At 41.5% G+C, this 19582-nt stretch overlaps 1 protein-coding gene across 2 annotated transcripts in view; it reads right to left on the bottom strand.

The window, feature by feature from the left end:
• SDC2 (syndecan 2) overlaps nucleotides 1-19582 on the bottom strand; it is a 59081-nt gene that overhangs the window by 8882 nt on the left and 30617 nt on the right. For both annotated transcript variants that reach the window (XM_050971040.1, XM_030234075.2), the window contains one exon: nucleotides 2156-2267. In XM_050971040.1, the coding sequence (XP_050826997.1) occupies nucleotides 2156-2267 (112 nt within the window). The remainder of the gene's footprint in view (nucleotides 1-2155; nucleotides 2268-19582) is intronic.

Raw genomic sequence — 19582 nt, 5'->3', positions numbered from 1 at the left:
ACAAGGTGTTACTGTTGGTGAAGTCTAGAGGTAGTTTCTGTCTTTTTGGTTTCACTTTTACCACAGAATCACAGAATCGGTAGGCTTGGAAAGGATCTCAGGAGTTCATCCAGTCCAACCCCTCTGCCAAGGCAGGGTAACCTACAGCAAACTACAAAGGAATGTGTCCATGTGGGATTTGAATGTGTCCAGGGAGGGACACTCTACAACCTCCCTGGGCAGCCTGTGCCAGTGCTCTGCTTCCCTCAGTGCCAAGAAGTTCTTCCTCCTGTGGAGGTGTTCTAGTTTATGGCCATTGCTCCTTGTCCTGTCACTGGGCAGCACTGCAAAGAGTCTGGCACTGTCACCTTGGCACCTGCCTTTGAGCTATGAGAAGGGCTGTCATCAACACCTATGTTTGATGAGATCCCTTCTCAGGCCCAGTCCCCCCAGTCTCTCCTCAAATGCTCCAGACCCCACATCATCTTTGTGCCCCTCTGCTGACCCTCTCCAGTAGCTCCTTGTCTTTCCTGTACTGAGGAGCCCAGACTTGGACACAGCTGTCCAGATGTGGCCTCACCAGGGCTGAGCAGAGGGGCAGGATCACCTCCCTTGACCTGCTGGCCACACTTTTCCTGATGCACCCCAGGAAACCATTGGCACTCCTGGCCACAGGGGCACTGCTGGCTCATGGTCAGCTTGTCACCTACCAAAACTCTGCAAAGCTGGGTCAACCCCCAGCCTCTGCTGGTACTTGGGGTTATTCCTCCCCAGGTGCAGGATCCTACTCTTCCTTTGCTGAATCCTGGGTTAATAAGATCTGAAGCCAGTTCTTGTGTAGTCTTTTTCACTTCAAAAGCAGGTCTGAATTTTGAATCTTCCATATTAGAAACAGCCAGACACCAGGGAGGGATGGAAAAAACTACACTACAACCTATTTCCTTTTCTGAAGCTTACAAAGTCACCAGCATCTGAAGACATGACAGAATGGGATGCTGACTGAAAGCACATTTTTCTGGAGATCAGAACAGCCCTTAGACAGTCCAGGGAACTGAATGAAATCACTGATTCACTAATATATTTTTTTCAAATGAAATATTAAATTTTTCCTCAAACAGGTCTACATCAAGGAGGTCCAATTAAGCCTCTGATCACCCTGGGATGTCAAATTACCCCAAGACAGGACTCCCAAAACACAGGACATCACCCAGGTATGAATGATGATGGGCCTGGATTTGCCTGGCAACACAATGTGATGTCTGCAGAAAAGAAAAACAAAAATCCATCTGAAAAATCTCACATGTTTCTTTCAGGTAACAAAGACAAAGCACCAGAAGAAGGGCTCATCCTTTGAAAGTACACAAATTATATATAAGCATCAAGACATAGTTAAAAAAAGTAGAATAACAAACATGTAGGTAACACACTGGGAAAATAAATGGGACTTCCACAACAGCTCAGTGAATGTAACAATAAGGAAATGTCTTTTCCAGAACTACCATAAAATCCTGCATTTAGCTTTTAACATTTGGAGTCTCCAAGCAAGTCTAGAAGCTACTCGTCAAAGAGACTTTTAAAGAGAAATTAATAAGGAGGTTTCACTGACACATTTTTTGAAAATTTTTGAGCCAGCTACATGTCTCTAATGAGTGTTTAAGTCTGAGAACTCGGAATGTTGTATTTAAGAATTTCTTTATTCATTACATGGATGCAATTTCCACACAGAAATCTCACAGTTTTGGCAGTAAAAGAAAGAGGAATGGACACCATGTGTACATGAACCTGACTGCATACAAGAGAAAACAAGAACGCTGCTGCTATGTTTTCTTACAGAGTGCTAAATTAGTATTATGTCATGAGAGAACCAAGCCTTCTTCAATCCTTATTTCTAAACTCCAGGGAGATCTACACAGAAATCAGAGGGAACAGAGAGAGCCAGCAGAGAGAAAATAACGCAGGGAAATGATGCAACTCAGGAGTAAGAGAAAAGAGCAGAAAGTTAATACTTAAAACCCAGCCCACAGGGATGCCCAGTGCTCTGTAAATAGCAAAGCACTCACAACATTCACTGCAAGTATCATCTCCAGCTTATAAAGCAAAACTGCACAGATTTCTCTCAAATAATTGCATTACTTGTTACACTTTTAAAAAATTAATTTGTGACATGTTGTCTCACCTGAACCTGACCCAGAAGAATAATCATCATCATCAATTGGATAGACGCCTGATGCTTCTTCAACAGAGCTGTTGTCAAGGTATAAATCTTTATCAGAGGTCAAATCTGCTCTCTGGAAAACAGATAAGAGGGAATGGTTAAAAAGATGCCAGTTCTCCAGCACAGCAGTCTCTTCATCTTCAGACCTATTTTCTAAGTTGATGGTGGCACACTGAAGTTTGTACTTTCAGTTTATGCCACGCATTCATCTAAGTTGTTAAAGAAATTTGTAAAAATTACAGCAGTGCAAAAAAAAAAAAAAAAATCCAAGGCTGCACAATGAAAACCACACTTCATCTCATTAAATGCATGAATGAATAAATAGGATTTGCAAATATATTCTGCAGAGCGTCTGTAACAAGAAGCAAATCCCAGGACTGAAGCCTTCTTTTAGGATCTCAAATAGACAAATCTATAGGATGTCAAATGAAATCTGTTCATTTGATCTCAGATGAAAAACTATCTCAGAGTTTAATCAAGCCAAACCTCACTAAACTCTCTAGTAGTAGTTAGAATGAACGACTACAAATGTTTCTAAGACAGTGCTATTGATTAAGGATTATAACATTTCCAGCCAGATCAAACAGCATCATGGTCCAATTCCTAAATGAACACATCTCTCCTAAAATTTAACTGCATCTTCAACAGGGTAAAAATAAGGTTTATTGTGACTATCACCACATTTCTACACCTGCAGGTATTTCGCTACCAAAGAGAGATTCTGTTAAAATGAGCTCAAAACAGAACAAGGTATCAGCCACCTTTTAAACTGGCAATTCAGGCTTTGAGAGACTAAGAATTGTCTTTCTCCACCTCAGCTTGCGCTTTCCTAAGACAGAAAAAACTTTCTTGGGAGAGCCAAGTATCTTGGATGGCTGAGAAGGTACCTGCCACTATTATTCCTATTACTTTAACCAGCACTTGTGTCAAAGCCATAAATTCTGAAGAAAATATGACAGTAATAAATGAAATTTCCAGTAAAGAAACCCTAAAAACAAAATGCTATATCAAAATTCATCTATTCAGTATCTCATATAAGCACTCAATTCTGCTCCTCTGAGTCCCAAAGTTTTCCAATTTACTTATTACTGCATTGCCTGCCCCTTTCATTCCACCCAACATTCACTGTAACTTTCCTAAAGAAGTACCAAGCTGTGAGTGGGGTAACTCCTGTATGCAAAGACTCATATCTGAGTTTACAAGGTAACTTTCCTCAGAGGTCTTCCCCAGAGTTCTAAAATTATTGTTGAAGGCATTTGTGATTTCTTTTTATGATTTTTTTCTGGCAACAGATTCCTGTTTAAAGCTTCTTCACAGCGAAACACTGCTCTTCAGTTTGATCTACCATAAAAAATTATTCTTTATGAAAAGCAGAATGGCCATCCTGATTATTAGGGTATTTCAGAGTAAAAGATCTTTGCATGGGGGATACCAAACGCTTCTCTGAACAGCTCTGAACTAAAACAGCATTACCCCTGTAGTTCTCCTCTACAGAGGAAAAGAAAACCCACTTGATTCTTGGTCAATGTTTACTCCTCCTATGGCCACTCTTACATGGAGGATATATAGGGGAAAAAAGTGCCCTGTTACTAAAACAAGCTTACAAAGACCTGCCCTGCTTCTGCTGTTGTTAGTTCACATGGTCTGTCTGGAATTGGCTGCAGTCCAAAGCTGAAATTCAAGATGATGTCTGGTCACTATCAAACAATTTAATTCCTTAAAAAGATGTCTCCAAGGGAAGTCATGAAGTACCTTAGTAGGTGTATAGGTGGTATTGTAATTAAGACACAGCTGAGACTGCTTCCGTATAGGAAAACAACTCCCTGTCACAGGACAAATATCCTGCTCTTGATCCAGCTGCCACAATGGACCAAGCCACTTCACCCTATTTTGCTTTCAGACACAATCACGGTACAAAACAGACTATTCCTCAATATCAGGCAGGAAAAAACAAAACTTTTTTAAAAGGACATGCAGGTGTGGTTGGCTGTGAGTACAGAAAAGGCATACAATATTCAAAAGGTATCGGAGGCGGTGAATGTTACCCAATGCTAAGTTGGGGGGAAAAAATTAGTATCTACATGCAGGAATTTCCCAACAATGGAAGTTGCTTTTCGTAAGAGATGAGAAACAGCCTGAGTTTGCAAAAGTAAGGTAGTCTTCATGAGAACAGAAGCATCACACAACCGTGTCCAGAATTTTTAGTGTTCAGTAAAAATATGAACTCATCAATACATTTATTCCCTAGACCATTTCCAACTTCTGTCTGTACCAGAAGCAAACTGTATCAGGAGGATTCAAAAAACAAACACCAACTTCTCCTTCCCCACTCTAAACAACCAACCTGCTTTCTTGCTCTTTTCAGCCTCAGAGAACCCAGAAAAGACAGAAATGACTTGTGACAGTTCTTGTAACAACTCAGTTTCTGTAAGACAGATGAGCAGCTAACCCAACCCACCCAAGCTGCAAGTGCCTGGTCAGCCAGGCTCCCCACCATCATATTCACTCCCTTTCTTTCAATGAATTATGTCTCTTTGGCTGCCAAAAGCTTTTATTTCTCACTATGCCAAGATGTTCTCAGGATTGAAACCAGGTGAACACAGAGGAGAAGAAATGGAAGAGAAGCCCGGGAAGCTTTCAGCAGGAATTTGAGTATCTGTTGTATTTCATTTTGAGGATGCAAAGAATACAATGTGAAACATTATTTAATATCTAGTACTGTGGATGACACAACTCCATCAGAATGAGCAAACTATTCAGTCTTATAAAACCAGCACAGTATTTACTACAGGGAGAAATACATGGTACAGTGAATTGCAAATGCATTCAGATCAGCCATCAAGCTCCACTTGAGGAAGATGCTTTGCAGCCTCTGTGACCAGAGCCCCTTGCCTCAGTTCAGCCTGTTTCAGAACAAATTATTTTTGTCTGGTGGAACTCGGGCAGGGCACAAGCATACTCTCAAATCAAAGACAAGGGAAGCATATTCTAGCTTAAAAATCTACAAGCACCTGCACAGATAAATGCATTCACTGCACTGTCTTTGCAAGCTGGCTATTAGACTCGGGGTAGAAGCACCCCCTCTACACCAACAGCTTGCAGCTTTTATCCCAGTTGCTCAGAAACACACAGATGCCTTAGGCCACTTGGAATGAAAACTGCCTTAAGGCTCAGAATAAAAAGAAAAGCCCAACAGTTAACAAAAACCCCCACAGCCATTAAAAAGAATTCTGTGAAGATTAAGCTTAAGAAAAATGAGAGAAAAATAGAGAAAATAAAAGAATACTTTATGGTGTTTAAGTCAGTACCAAGCACTGAAGCCATTCTTTACAATTCTACATCACGATATGTTAAAATAAACTTGATTTAGTATTTGCTCCAGAAATGTTTTCTCACTTGTCAGCTGGGAATCCATGGGGGTCCATGGACTACTTCCAGGATGTTCACAAAAGACAAGTTGGAAAAACAAATCTGTTGTCAGTAGGCTTGGACACAGAAAGGTCTGTACTAGCATTTCAATATATTTAGGAAGAAAATTTTAAAAAGCTAGCAAATCCTAGTTCCATAAAACTATTTTTAGGTATTATGAACACCAAATATTTCAGTGACTATTTCCTGTGGCTAACAACTGAAATGAGAGCACTCATGTCCCTTTTATGTAACATCCTTATTTGCAGACCTATTAAACCGGCAGGAACACCAGGCAAGGATGTCTCTGTTATCAGCCCTTTAATCTGGCCCTGAAGCCACAGAACTGCTCGTTACCTTTTGACAGAGATTGCGTTCTCCTCTATCTTTGTCATCCCGCTTACATTTTTATTCCAAGAATATAATGCTGCAAAATCCTGTGACCTAAATACTTCACATGCTACATGCCAATGATCACTGAGTCCTGCCTGGTTATTGGCTACATTGGCATAAATCTAAATCTCATGGAAGTAGTGTAGATTAGCACCCATTTAGTACTAGATAAAAGATATTTCCATACCAATAATATGTTGAATTTGAAATCTCAATGTCTTTATTTTACTGTATTTTACATTTACAGTAATTTTTAATTTAATAAACTGGGATCATCTAGGACATATTAAAAAAAAACAAAACCAAACCCCAAACACCTCATTTTGACATGAGAGAGGAAACAAAGTAAAAAAACACTTTTTCCTGTCTCATCATCTCATAAAAGACATAAATCATCCATTCAAAATTTCAATGACAAAAAACTGAAAACAATCATCAGACAAAGAGAGGTTTGGGAATGGATAGTGTATTTTGTTGGAAAAAACACAAAGCGCCTTGTCACAGCCATTCCCTTTTCCAGTGCTGCTGTTACTGTCAGTCCTCCAATTCCATGGGTGTGGTTTAGGAGCAAGAGATTAAGGATTTTTATGCTATGTGGATGAAGCTAAGAAAGCTGGTGTGAGCAGCAATGAAGGAGTAATGTCTAGTTCAAACTCAGACACTGGAGCAATGAGTAGCTGACATGTGGAAGGAAACACTTTATCATTTACAGTTGAACTCAAATTTTTGTTCTCTGTCTTTGGGTATATGCATGGGACAGAGATTTTGAGGTTTGCAGCTGTGTTACTAATGATACTTTGCCTCCCTTTTTCCCCAGATGGAATTCTTTTAGATGTAACCCATTTAGTATGCAGAGAACCAGAGACTAATATTTTAAGAGTGATGTTGTATTACAAATATCTAAGCCAGAAGCCTCTGAAAACTTGCAAGCATTACAGCTGTTGATTAGGCAGAGTTCTTCCATGTAAGAAAGAGAAAGAAAACAGATTTTCTCTTGTACTAACACACAGTGAAGTTTCATATATGCCTATATGAAAGCATGCTCAGCTGGTGAATCTGAGTTCACTAAAGTGCTGTACACTACATGTTTGGAAAGCTAACTATATGAATGCATTCATCTGAAACCTGAGAGTCATTGCAGAGGTTGCCACTGAAGGCTGGAGAAAAAGCAGTTGTGTGGAGAAGCTGTATTTCCCTCTAGGCTTCCTGCAAAAGGAACTATCATCTGCCACGCAACGGGATTTAGTCCTAACAGACCTCAGCACTGCTGACCTTGCAGCTGAGAGATGTATTCCTATCATTGTTTGCCAGTTCTTTGCTTTCCTTCATCATACTGGAAAGGTGAAATTGTCCCATTAAGAGTTTGTTAAGCTTGTCCAGGAATGAGAGGCATGATTTTAAACAAGAAACAAACAAACAAACAAACAAAACAAAAAAACCACCCACAAAAACAACAACAACAACAACAACAACAACAACCAAACAAAAAAACCCCAAACCAAACCAAACAAAACAAAAAATAAAAAGAAGGAAAAAAAAACCCCTAAAAATCAGATTTCTACCTCAAAACACTATGTTCTTCCAGAGAAACATGCCAACCAGAACAGCATCTACTTCCACTTCTCATTGTGCTACTGGTTCTCAGAGATGAGCCTCTCTCCTGGCTCCTTCAGTCTGCAATTTCCTATGCTGCCCACATGTATCCAGCTACACACATGTAATTTTGATGGAGGATTTTATGTTATAAGGTACATTTACCACTAACTGTCTTTGTACATACGTCTGCCTTTCCTTTCACTGATATGCCCTATGGCTGGCCACAGCAGAAAAGGAGAGAAGTAGTCCCCATTATTTCCTTCCAAGGTGACACTGCCCACTTTTAAGGACTCACAGGAAAAAGTCTTCCCAGCAAACCCCACCTCAGGTGCACTGTGCCAATTACGGTGGAGCCTTCAGTGGAAGTGCTGATTATATGTACAGTTGTGGGATTTTCTGGGAAGTAAGATGCTCATCATTGGTAACATCCTTTAAGCACAACACTCTTAAGGACTCCCAACTTTCTTCCTTGGAGGAACCATCCTGCTTGCACAATGCTGATATTAGCAGAACAGGTACTGGCTGCAGGAGAGCTGCCCTGCATCTCAGTATGGGTAATTGTGATCACAGCTAAAATATCCTTTTCATAACGACAGGCCCAGATTGCATTTTCCAAGTTTGAGAGCAATGATTTTATACAAAAGACAATATCGGTATTGCCCATTTCCCCCAAATCATTCTGACAGTCACCATCTCCCAATTTTACCTCGAAATGGCTTTAAGTCCTTGACAATCCTTGTGCCTATCTGCATGCCCAGCGTGAGACCTTGCAATGGGAACTGCCTGGATTTGCAAAAGCCAGCCCCTCCTCCACTGCTGCCTTTGGCCAATTAAATAATAAGCCTTGACTGCCCTGACTCATTCTGGAGATCTCGCTTCCACAGGTATTTTTAAAATCTTAGAGGACATTTGCTGTCCTTCCTCAGGTAAGAGTGGAAGAGCAGACTGGCTTTGTATGGGTGTCCCTACCAGGGTAGTGTTTGCCCCTGGCGATGGTGTTGGTGCCCGTAGTGCCGCTGTCATCCCGTACAGTGCCCAGCAGAGCCACTACTGTGGCTGGAGCACCTGCCAGAAAGATTATTCATGCTCCTTGTACCTCATGGATACCTTCCTGATCCTGCACAAAACTACAGCCTTAGGCCTCCAATCTCTCATGACAGATGATAAAGAAAGGGTTTGACCATTCATGGCTGTTGAGGAAAGGCAGAAAGCCCAAAATAAACACAAGTTCTGCAAACCGCTTCTACTACTGCTAGTGCTCAACAATACAGAAGTCTACCAGAAGAGCTGATTTACAGAGATTGCCTCATGTCAGAGCCAAGAGTCTAAATATGCTGGCTTTTAGGATGCATACAATCTGTTACGCCAGACTAATTACCAAAACAGAGGCGTGTTTGACAGGGATGGCATTAATAAAACAACTCTTGCTGGTGTCAGGAATTTCAGCAGTCTCTGTCATGGCTCACACTGAAAAACAACACACCACATCCAAGGAGACACCAACAAGCCACCACCACGTCAGCTACTGCTCACTTACGGCCAAGCACTGAAGAAATTACAGTGCTGCAGTTGATAGGTTTGAGTTCACACTCTTCAGGAAGCCACAGAAACTCATGTGCCTGTTTTCTAACAGTCATCTGTGCCTTTAGAAATATTCCCTAATGTGCAATTACATGCCGTATGGCACACTGTGGGGTAACAGAACTTAAAATGGCAACAGGAAATCTTGTTTAACCTTCAATGTTTTTCTTCCCATTATAAAGACTCACTGATCTGTGCAGTGGGTCTCTGGCCTGCTTACAGATTTGGAGCTGAAGCCTGTTCCATCTTGAGGAGACAGATAAATGTCCTCTGAAGTTCTGGACTGTCTGTGATGAATTCCAATGGGAAAAGCCTGTCTGTCCATCTATTTTCACAGCATCTGATTTCCAGCTGTGTATCATTTCTCTATTAAATGCACAACAAGACCGAACTTTAGTCCTTATCCAGAAATTGTCTTGCCCACGGTGGGACACAGGTTGCTGTATGAAGATGCAGGAGGGAGACGAGCCAGAATAGCAGCAAGAGCTTTACTGGACAGTAAGCAAGAGCTGTCCTTACTGGAGTACCAACAGCGTGATCTGTGATGAAGGACAGATCAAACTTCCTCCATGGTCTACACATCAGTTGCCCTACAGCCTGCCTAGGCTATTAAATTAGGCTCAAGCTCATGAGTAGTGTTAAAGGACTCCAAGCTGAATGAGACCACAGTTACACCACTCCAAAGACATATTCGTCATCTACCCTGACAAAGCTACCTGTATCTTCATTCAGTTTTAGTAACTTTCTGTAACACCCAACCTTTACCTCCATGGATCTTTGCCACCACTACAGTACACTGAAGAGCAGTTCTGCACATGTTACAGGTTAGGACCTTATTCCATGACCACATAAAACTTACTCCAACTTCAAAATGGTTACTTAGAAATTATAGAGGGGCCCACCAAATCTGATGTCAACTGAGTCAAACAGTACTGCTATGCTGTTTATGTGAATCCCCCAGCCTGATGTTCTCTAACTTCACACCATACAGTCTTTTCTTGTATGTGAAACCCAGAAATGAACACTGCAGTTGCCTCCTTCACCTTGAAAACCTAAGGACTGCTTAACAGTCAATTAGAGTATACATGAATTCCATTTTCCATGTAGAAGAAGAAGTTTAGTATCAAAGTTTCTCTGGGTACCCCCAAATTACAAGATTCACAGCACTTCCAAGCCTTTATGCCAAGCCGTCAGTCGATGCAAAGAAGAGTTTATTCTTCAACTCTGCCTCTGACGTAGGCCCAATACAACAGGGAAACTATTTTAAAGGGGCTACAGCTGGAGCAGCTTCCAAAGTGCTACTCCAGACTGAAATATTATAGGGCAGTATACAAGCGAAACAGCATCAGAAGCAAGCAATGTGCATCACAGATTGATTAATCTCAATTAGCACAGCAATTTCCTACACATTTTCCAAGAAGCATCCATTGGTTTCCCTAAAAATAGGATCAAAATCACCATGCAAATTGTTGTCACAGCTCAAAATGGTAATCAGTTTTTTAAGGACACGTAAGCCCATGTGCAGACAGGTTAAATTTAAGGCACAGCTATGACTGGGAAGCTAAATGCACTCCTTTGAAAATGGTGAATGCAGAGGTCAGCCTGTCTTTGAACCACCAGTCACAAGTCTGACAGTAACAGCAGAAGCAGGCAGCTTTTGCTGTAGAGGTCCTAACTGCTAGTACCTGCCCAGTCAGTGCTTTTAAGTCTAATGCATACTGGCTCTTCCACGAACACCTTCCCTCTCCTTTCATGCTTTACTGATCCTTTTTGCTAATCAATCAGAACTACTAACACTTACATTTTCCTCCCTCCTCTTGAGAGTGTGGATGAATGATTAAAGCTGCCAGGGTAACCTCTTTGGCATGCATGCCAATAACTTCCCACCTAATAGCCTTTCCTCTGCCTCACTGCCCTGGCCCACTGGTGATTACTGCAATCCCTTGAAGTGGTCAAATTGCAGGGCAGACCCCCATGGAAACCTATTTGGAATTGTTCTACTTCATACCAAAGAATAATGTTTTTAATACAGATTGTTCTTTTTAAAGCTCTACAAAAGCAGCTGTAATCAATCGTAGTGAGAGCACTGCAAACCTCCACCAGGTTTCAGAAGCCCCATATTGATTCCTTTCCAGTCCACAGATTTCAGCAAAATAACCCCACATGAGGAACTGAGAGTCAACTAACATGTAATCACTTAAATTAAGATCTCTTTGCCACCGGTAGCAAGAATCAGCAATCAACTGTCTCAATCAGTTACATTCCCTCTGCATAAATAGGAAAGTTACATATAAACCAACCAAATTATTATGGTTACATCAATCAGCAATTAAATACTGCTAGCAAGCGTTGTGTACAGCAACTGACGTTGGTCAGAGATGAGGAGGAATCAGACTTCACAGTTGAAGGAGTGAGCATTTCCAGTTCTGTAATGCATAATCTGTTATTCAACCGGATTTTTACTCATTGAACAACAAGTTCTGTGACTGTCTCAGTGGACACTCCTGTTTGTCATCTGCAGCCACCAGCACTCCTGGTAACATCCCACCAAAGCTGCCCACAAGCAGAAAAGGGACTACTGGTAAATCTACAATCTGCTTGGTCTTTCTAAAATTGTGTGCAGTTGTAGCAATTGACTGCAGGAACTTCCCTCCCTCCCACAAACACATTCAACCTATTTCAGAAGGTTAACTCCACTGAATTAAGAGAAATCCTGGATTCTCTAGAATGGAGAGGAATGCTGATGGTAGCACATTTATATCCCAGACTCACCAGATTCTTAGGAAACTAGAGCTCAAATAAGCTCTAAGTATGCTTAAATGGAACACCTTTGTACCAGGTCTCTGTTTCACTACAACAGAGTATGTAGACTGGGCACTCAACACAAGAACAATTAATCACTCTTTAAACAAATATATCAAAAACCACCAAATCATCATCTTTACACTACTTGGGATGCTAGTAGAGAAGATAAACTGCTCAAAAGTGGTGCTGTATAATGATGCTAAATGCAAACTGAACTGCAGATCAATGTGAATTTTGCACTAGCCAGAACATGCTGGATTTGCTGACCTCTTCCTCCAGTCCAGGAAAACAATCACTTTATTTATTCAGATAACTACTTCCAGCTTGTTTGGTGGTGGTTGGAAGCACAGAGGTAGAGGTGGTAAATTCAAATTTGGTTAAATTAGGTCTCTGCTGCAAGATGGATAAATGGTATCATTGCTACTCCTTCCACTGGTATAGGCTTCTCAGACACCAACAGCAAACACAGACAGCATTGAGACACCAGGTACACCGTGTGAGATACCTCTTTGTATTCCAGATCCCCAAACAGAAAGACAACAAAGGTGATTTTATTGCTATTTCCAGGTGTCAACTCGTCTTGCTGGTTTCCAAGATTAAATTGTTGGATTCACCACTCTGATCCCATCTTACTTAACTGAATTTTTGCTACAAAGGTTTTCATATCCTCTTTGATGCCTACAAAGATAAGAAATGAGTTTACTTGACATGGGATAAAACATCATTCTAATAACTTCCACCATAAAAGCAATTAAATCAGAGATGGGATGGCTTGTACAAGCTATGTGGCTTCAGAAGCAGTCTTCTGTCTGGTATGGTGCCCTTCAGGCATGACTCCCCTCCTTCCACCACCAGGGAGAAGGAACTGGTGCAGCACTAACATAAGCCCACCTGGCTCCTCAGCCAAGACAGCAGACAGGTTGTGCTGGGGGGGACACAGCATCCTGCCAGAAATGCCAGACAAATTCCCAGCCAGCTGGGGCTGAGGCAAGAGGGAAGGATGTTCTCTCCTACCCTCCCTCTGTCTCTGACTTTCCTGTGGCTCTCTGGGGCTCGCAGTGCAGCATCAGACTGGACAAGGAAACCACGGGGACAATTTCTTCTGAAGACACATACAGCCCAGAGCTGTGTTCAGAAACTAGATGGATATACTGAGCAGAACCATTGAAAGAGAATTCCAGCTGTATAGTTAGGAATGTCTTCCCACACAGTTGCCCATACCAACCGCTCAGCAAGACAAACTGAGGCAGAGCCTTGGTGAGGCAGTCTGCTGGGAGCCTCCATACTGCACTTCCCCACTGTAACAATTAACAAGCATTCTTATTCCTGAGAAGAACCAGCAAATGTGTCTGTTCTTAAAAACACCCACAAAGCTATATGGACATGGAGAGCATCAGGCTGAAACTGGACTGTAAAAGGTACACAAAAATAAAAGAGCTACTCCACAAGCAGTGGAAGGGCTGACACCGAATTTCCAACACAGGTTCCCCTTTCCTCTTTCTTTCCCTTGTGCTACTGCCTCCCTATGAATTGTGCACACGGCAGAACATAGATTAAAAAACTCTGAAGATATAGGAATTTCTCAAAACTAAAGATTCAACTGGAATTACATAAGGGACCATTTTCAAACAGCACATAATTGTTTTGGTTTAAAGCATGGTTAAGAAAGATGTTGACTTAATTGAAGTTTTATTGATAATCTCTCAGAGTTCTTATAAGCAACTACTTTTAATATAACTGAAATAAGCTTCAAATTGATTACCTTCAGCTTATGTTTTAAAATTAATGCTATATAAAATGAGCACCAAAAGAATTAATACATTTGTAATGAAGGTAAGGATAAATTACACTGTATTTGACAAATTTACTTCCCTTGATTCAATGGAAAGCAATCCAAGTAAGTTGTTTGACAGCATTTTTAACAGTCACAGATCTGACTGAAGAATAAAATGCAACAAAGACTCTTTAACAATATTAAGTATCTTCTAACAAAGAAGAATTCTATCTTTCTTTCTAGCATTCATACTTTATATCAGAGTTCTGCTGGAGGGAACAAAGATTTCTGTATTTCTACGGCCAAATCTCAAATCTTCATATATCTTTCTAAGCACCATCAATACAAGGTTAGCACCACTCTACAATCTTTACTGCCTTATCAACAGCCTACAGCTTTTAAAAATCTATATGCCTACAAAACCTCCGGGAGCTGTTACACATTGAGGATTTCACAGCTTTATTGACCTGGGCAGCCTCTTTATCCTCAGTAAGTTATTTTAAGCAACTTTCTGCCAGCAAGCAAGTCTCTTTGTTAGGCTTTGTCTGTACGATTGCTAAAGCACAGCTTACAATACAGCACAAAACAGGGAGCAACTAAGCAGAAACCAAAGTGAGGTCTGTCAAATTCTCTTTTTATTTCTTTCCTCCACTCTCCTGTTATGCTTCTAATACCCTACAGATCACTGTCCTGCTGCCAGGAATTCCTCCATGCACCTGAGCCACAACCTAAAGGGGGCAATGTGAATGCACAACAGACAAGACAGACTGAATCCATGTGGTTTTTGGGACCATGCTCCCTAGCTTTCACATTTTCTTTTGCCTTGTTTGTACATATATATCTATATATAAATATATAGTGGAGAAACAGAACCTGACAAGTGTATTTACCTCCTGAGTCAGAAAATACATCACTTGGCTGGGGGGGTGAGGAAGAGAACAATAAAGAGAGGTAAATTTCTCATACTCTGAACTCAAACCCTGAACACTCTACTCAATTCTTAAATCCCTTATCAGATAAAGGTTTCCAGCCTGAGGATCAGATTTCTTTGGCATGGTAGGAAAAGCAAATCTCAACCTGATACGTATCGGCATACATCAAAAAGCAATCTCATGGTCTTCTGCAGGCTCGTGCCTGGAGCTATCAAGAGAGAAGGCCAGTGCTAGCACAGCAGTCTTCCTTGGATGTAACTTATGAGCAGCCACAGCCCAGCAGTCACATCCATGCTGCTTCTACTTTTCTACCAACAAAAATATTTAGGAGGTGATCCTGTTTGAGGGAGCAGCTCTTGCTTGTACTTGTACTCTGAAGCTTCATATCGTGAAAGTTTGTGTGCTCACTGACCCATACTATCCCTTGGTGTCATCAGAGCTACTAGGACCTAGGTTGTTTTAATCCAAGGGCACATCATAAAATCTACTAAACTGACAGCCCACACAAGTACAGAGAAGACTGATATTTGATACCAATTTCTGTATCACACTTGATGACTAGACTCCCAGCTGAGGACCAAGATACACAGAGGAAGCTGCCCAGGGAGAAGAGTAAAAGAAAGAGATTTAAACTTTAATCCACAAAGTCTTTGATAGTGTTTTTTTATTTCTGGGTATTAGATCAACTTTCCTACTTCCTTGTTAAATCTGTACCTTGTGGAGGGAACAGAAAAATGGATGTTTTATGAATTATAAATTCTATAATGCTTGCAAGTACCATAAAAACAGCTTTTAACCAATGTCCTATGGAAGTAACTAATTCAGCACTGACATCTTTCTGCTACTTAACATGGTTAAAGGTTGGCAAAAATAGCAGACAAAACGAGTAAGTAACCTGTCAATCCTCTGTTATTCTAGATAAAGTGCAAATGTATTCCAATTATCTGCACCTTATTTCCAACAGTTCTGCTTCAAAAATACAGCACATAATCTGCTCCATATAGCTGTCAATCAAATGGACAAATTCCCTTCAGTTTTCATTGCAGATATATCTAAAGCAATTGCGCTTTGCCAGAGTATCCCAAGATTAATAACAAAACTTTAATTCAAATCACACACTTTTCTCTGTAAGCAATAAAAGGTAGCTACACTGATGGCAATAGAAAGCTTCTTAGCTCCTCTTTCTGTTTGCTTCAGGAAAAGGGTCACTCAGCACTTAGAAATGGAACAAAGAAAAAAGGGGTTTCATCAGTCTAAGTGTTATGGATGTCAGCTGCTTAACAGACCTGACCTTGCACAAACCTGCTCACCTCCCTGGATTCTATGAGCTTAAAAAAAATCCAAGGACAAACAGGGAAGGTGTAAAAACTCTGCTTAGGGAGACCATACAGCAAGACCACTCCAAGACAATGCAGAATAGTTTAGCAACGTTACTAGCACAAACCTGCATGTGCACATCTAAGAAAACAGAGGTCAAGAACTACATTTCAAATGACAGCAATGAAACACGAAGCAACCTTTAAACAGAAGCTTCCATACAGCTAGCAGTACAGAATACTCAGGTAGTGTTATTTTAGTAGAAAATGTACAGGAGTGATCAAGAATAAACCTCTCCTCAAAGGGCAGAGCATGAAGTGTATAAATCAGGTTTCCTCATAAACACACATGAGCAAATTAGATCCAGAAGTTATTGATAAATACAATTCTTCAAACAATACAAATGGAAGCAGCTTTTTATGGCAAGTTGAGGAAGAAGAACATAAGGAGGCAATTGCAACGTGTTACATCATGGAAGGCAGCATTTGATTATTTGCTTTGCTGTACAGAAAAGATCAGAAAAACACTTTCCTATGCCTTTCTCAGGGACAACAACTGAAGAAGGGCAGATGATGACCGCAGCATTTGAGAACTGAAAAGGTGAAGATCATTTCTGTCAAAAATTAAAGTCAGGTCACTTCATTCAACTTCATAATGAATGATCAACAAGGACCACTAGGCAGAGGAACCAAATAGCTACTGTTATTTGATAAAGGAGAATCATCAACCCACTTCATTTAAGAAACATGAGTCTATACTGGACACATCCCACATAAAGTAATGATACTTTTCCAGTGAAATACGTATCCGCACTTCACTTGCAGAAAATTGTCTTTTCAAGATATGCTGACACCTCCTGAGCCTGCTGTGCTGAAACTGCTCACCTCACAGCCTGATAGAGCACAGCCCCCTCTGGAGACCGAAACCCCAGCCTAGCTCCTGACAGGGACTGTCCTTCCTCCACTAATGACATGTGCACACACACAGGCCCACGCAGCAATCCCCTGGGAAGCCTCTAATGGGCTGGGAGAGCCGATTAGTACTGGCTTACAGCTCAGATGTGTGCAACTGAAAGGCTTAACAAGCCTCCATTTCATTCTTTTTAAGTTAGTTTGAAGTGGGGGGAAATGAATGGTTATGAAGAACATCACCAAAAAAGTGACATAAAACACAGTGCAAAGCAGTGGGATAATGCCTCAGGTCTCACTTTCTGGAATGAGGTCTGTGTCAGAAGCCTCAATGCCTCCCAGAAAGGCAGAACTTGCTCTTTATTTTCTCCCCAAACACCATGTCCTTCATGAGGTGGTCTACAATTTTAAAAAGAAAGACCAAGCCATGTTCTGCAAGTCTAATATGATCAAAATCTGCTTTGGAGGTCGCTCCCTTTTCTATGGCAGGTCATGGGCAGAAAAGAGAGGAAAAGGTCCATCTCACCTGACCCCTGCCCACAGTGCCAGCAGCTACTGGCCATACCACAGGAACACTACTGCTCCTCACGTGCACCATCTCAGCAGCCACTGGATTCAGGCAGGCAGCAAACGGCACTGGGAGCCAAAGGCATCCCTTTGGGCAAGCTGCAGCCTGCTTTTACAGAAAATTTCAGCAGCATTTTCTTCATTACTTTCCCAGCAGGGCCAGTTTGAAGTGGCACAACATTTGCATTCAGAGAGGAAAAAAACTCATTTTGTCATCAGAAAGCTGTGGAGAGATTTCCAGCAAGCTATCTTCAGGCACATGCTCACTGGACACTAATTTGTCCCCACTCACTTTGTGGCAGCTCCAATGCAAGCCCAGCAAGGCACTGGCCAGCCACTGGGACTTGCTTTTTTGAAACCCCATTTTGTGAGGATGGGAGAGGGCTGTGCTGTTCCCCTCTCTGTGTTCATTACTCTCTGTGCCACATTTCAGAGGTAACACAAAATGGAAAGCACGTGGGTTGGGAACAGCCAAAAGCAGTCCTTTGGCACCTGCTGAAAAAAAGCATAAAAGTGGCACTTAAAGATCCGACCACAAAACCCCAATACATACAGACTGCATACAGAGGGAGGGCTGCAACAGTACTGCTTTTTTTTCTGTTCTCTTTTAAAATCAATACATGAGATTTAAATAAAGGTATAATTCAGAATACCTCACCCCATTACTCTATCTTACAGTATCTTAGGAAACTAACTTAATATTCACTCTTGATGTATAAACAAGATATATAGTATTCTGTATATCTTGGGATATCCCATTATCAATTTATAATCAGCCCTATCATCTATAAATCAAAGTTCATGTCACTGAAAGAGTTGCTAAAAGGAGCGAGCTTCTCCCTGACTTTCAAGCCTCCTCCACTGAATCACACAGCTGAAGGCTCCATTTTGTTGGAGAAGGCTGTCATTCACGACATTATGCAGCACTGAAGGAGCCAAACAGATTAAATGGACATCTGCATTTCCAATCTGCTATAAAAGTGGTTTAATACCAAGTAGTGTTTAAACAGTAAAACTGTCTGCAATTTCTGCTCTATAATCTGTGAGTAATCAATCAATCTCAATGCTGAGCTTCCATTACTGCTTCTCTGCAAGTAGATGGAAAAATTTCCAGGGCACATACTTCTTATTTATACCCCAACACTAAAGAGGAATTAAACACAGATTCAGTCTGCATTCACAGTGATCCTGGCACACGTCAAGTCTCAGGCTTGTATTTTCAAAGCAAAGCACAGAAAGTACCGTGAAACATCCAGTTATGGCAGCTATTTGGCATTTTACTTCCCCTCTGAATGCACCATTTGCAATAAATACCCTGAGGACTTGCCAAAACAAAACAGAGTAACCCATCAGAGCCCTCATCCTCCTACCCTGTGAAACCTCAGCACCTCAGAAGAGAGGGGCTCCGAGAAAGCACAGGATGCAGCTGTGGTCTCACGACACCAATGGAGTCTGGCTGCTTCTACCTTGGGAAGCCATCCCAAGCAACAGCATCAAACTCAGCATCTTACTCAGACTTGCTGCTTGATGTCATAATGACTGTGGGATTAAGACTGTGGTGCTGGGGATTCAAAGGCTCACTTCTTTTAACAGTGCAATCTGTGTTGACAAATTTTGTTTATCATGTAAATGTCCCTTGCTCTAGGGAGCTACACAGACACTCTGCAGAAAAGCTATGCAGATCAGCAGCTGACCTCCCTGCTCAAGAAAACTGAAGGTGTTTCCATTTAAGCAAGAAGGCGACATGGGCACTCTAACACAGGCTGGAGAGAGGCCAGAGCTAAAGACAGGTAGTTCCCAGAGGCTCAGCGTACCTTGTGACAGGGTCACACCTGGATTACACTGCTGCCTCTGCTGGACATGAGCAGGCCCAGGCCAGCCTTCTTATGCAAGAGATGGCTTCCAGAGTGGATTAATGCTCAGCCTTTCCACATTCCTTAATTCTGTTGTGCACAGGTTGTTGCGGAGTTCTCTCTGACATGGTATATAAAGCGTGACTAACATCACCACCTGTTCACCCCTTTGATACTGAAAAGGTGACACCTTCACCCTGCCCCAATGCCAGGCTTCATGTGACAGAGACCCTTGCTTTTACTGAAGTGGTCAT

The sequence above is a fragment of the Serinus canaria genome, chromosome 2 (genome assembly GCF_022539315.1).
Source record: "Serinus canaria isolate serCan28SL12 chromosome 2, serCan2020, whole genome shotgun sequence".
Lineage (NCBI taxonomy): Eukaryota > Metazoa > Chordata > Aves > Passeriformes > Fringillidae > Serinus > Serinus canaria.
Note: the sequence above shows the minus strand (reverse complement) of the source record. Positions and strands in the feature narration are given on the sequence as shown.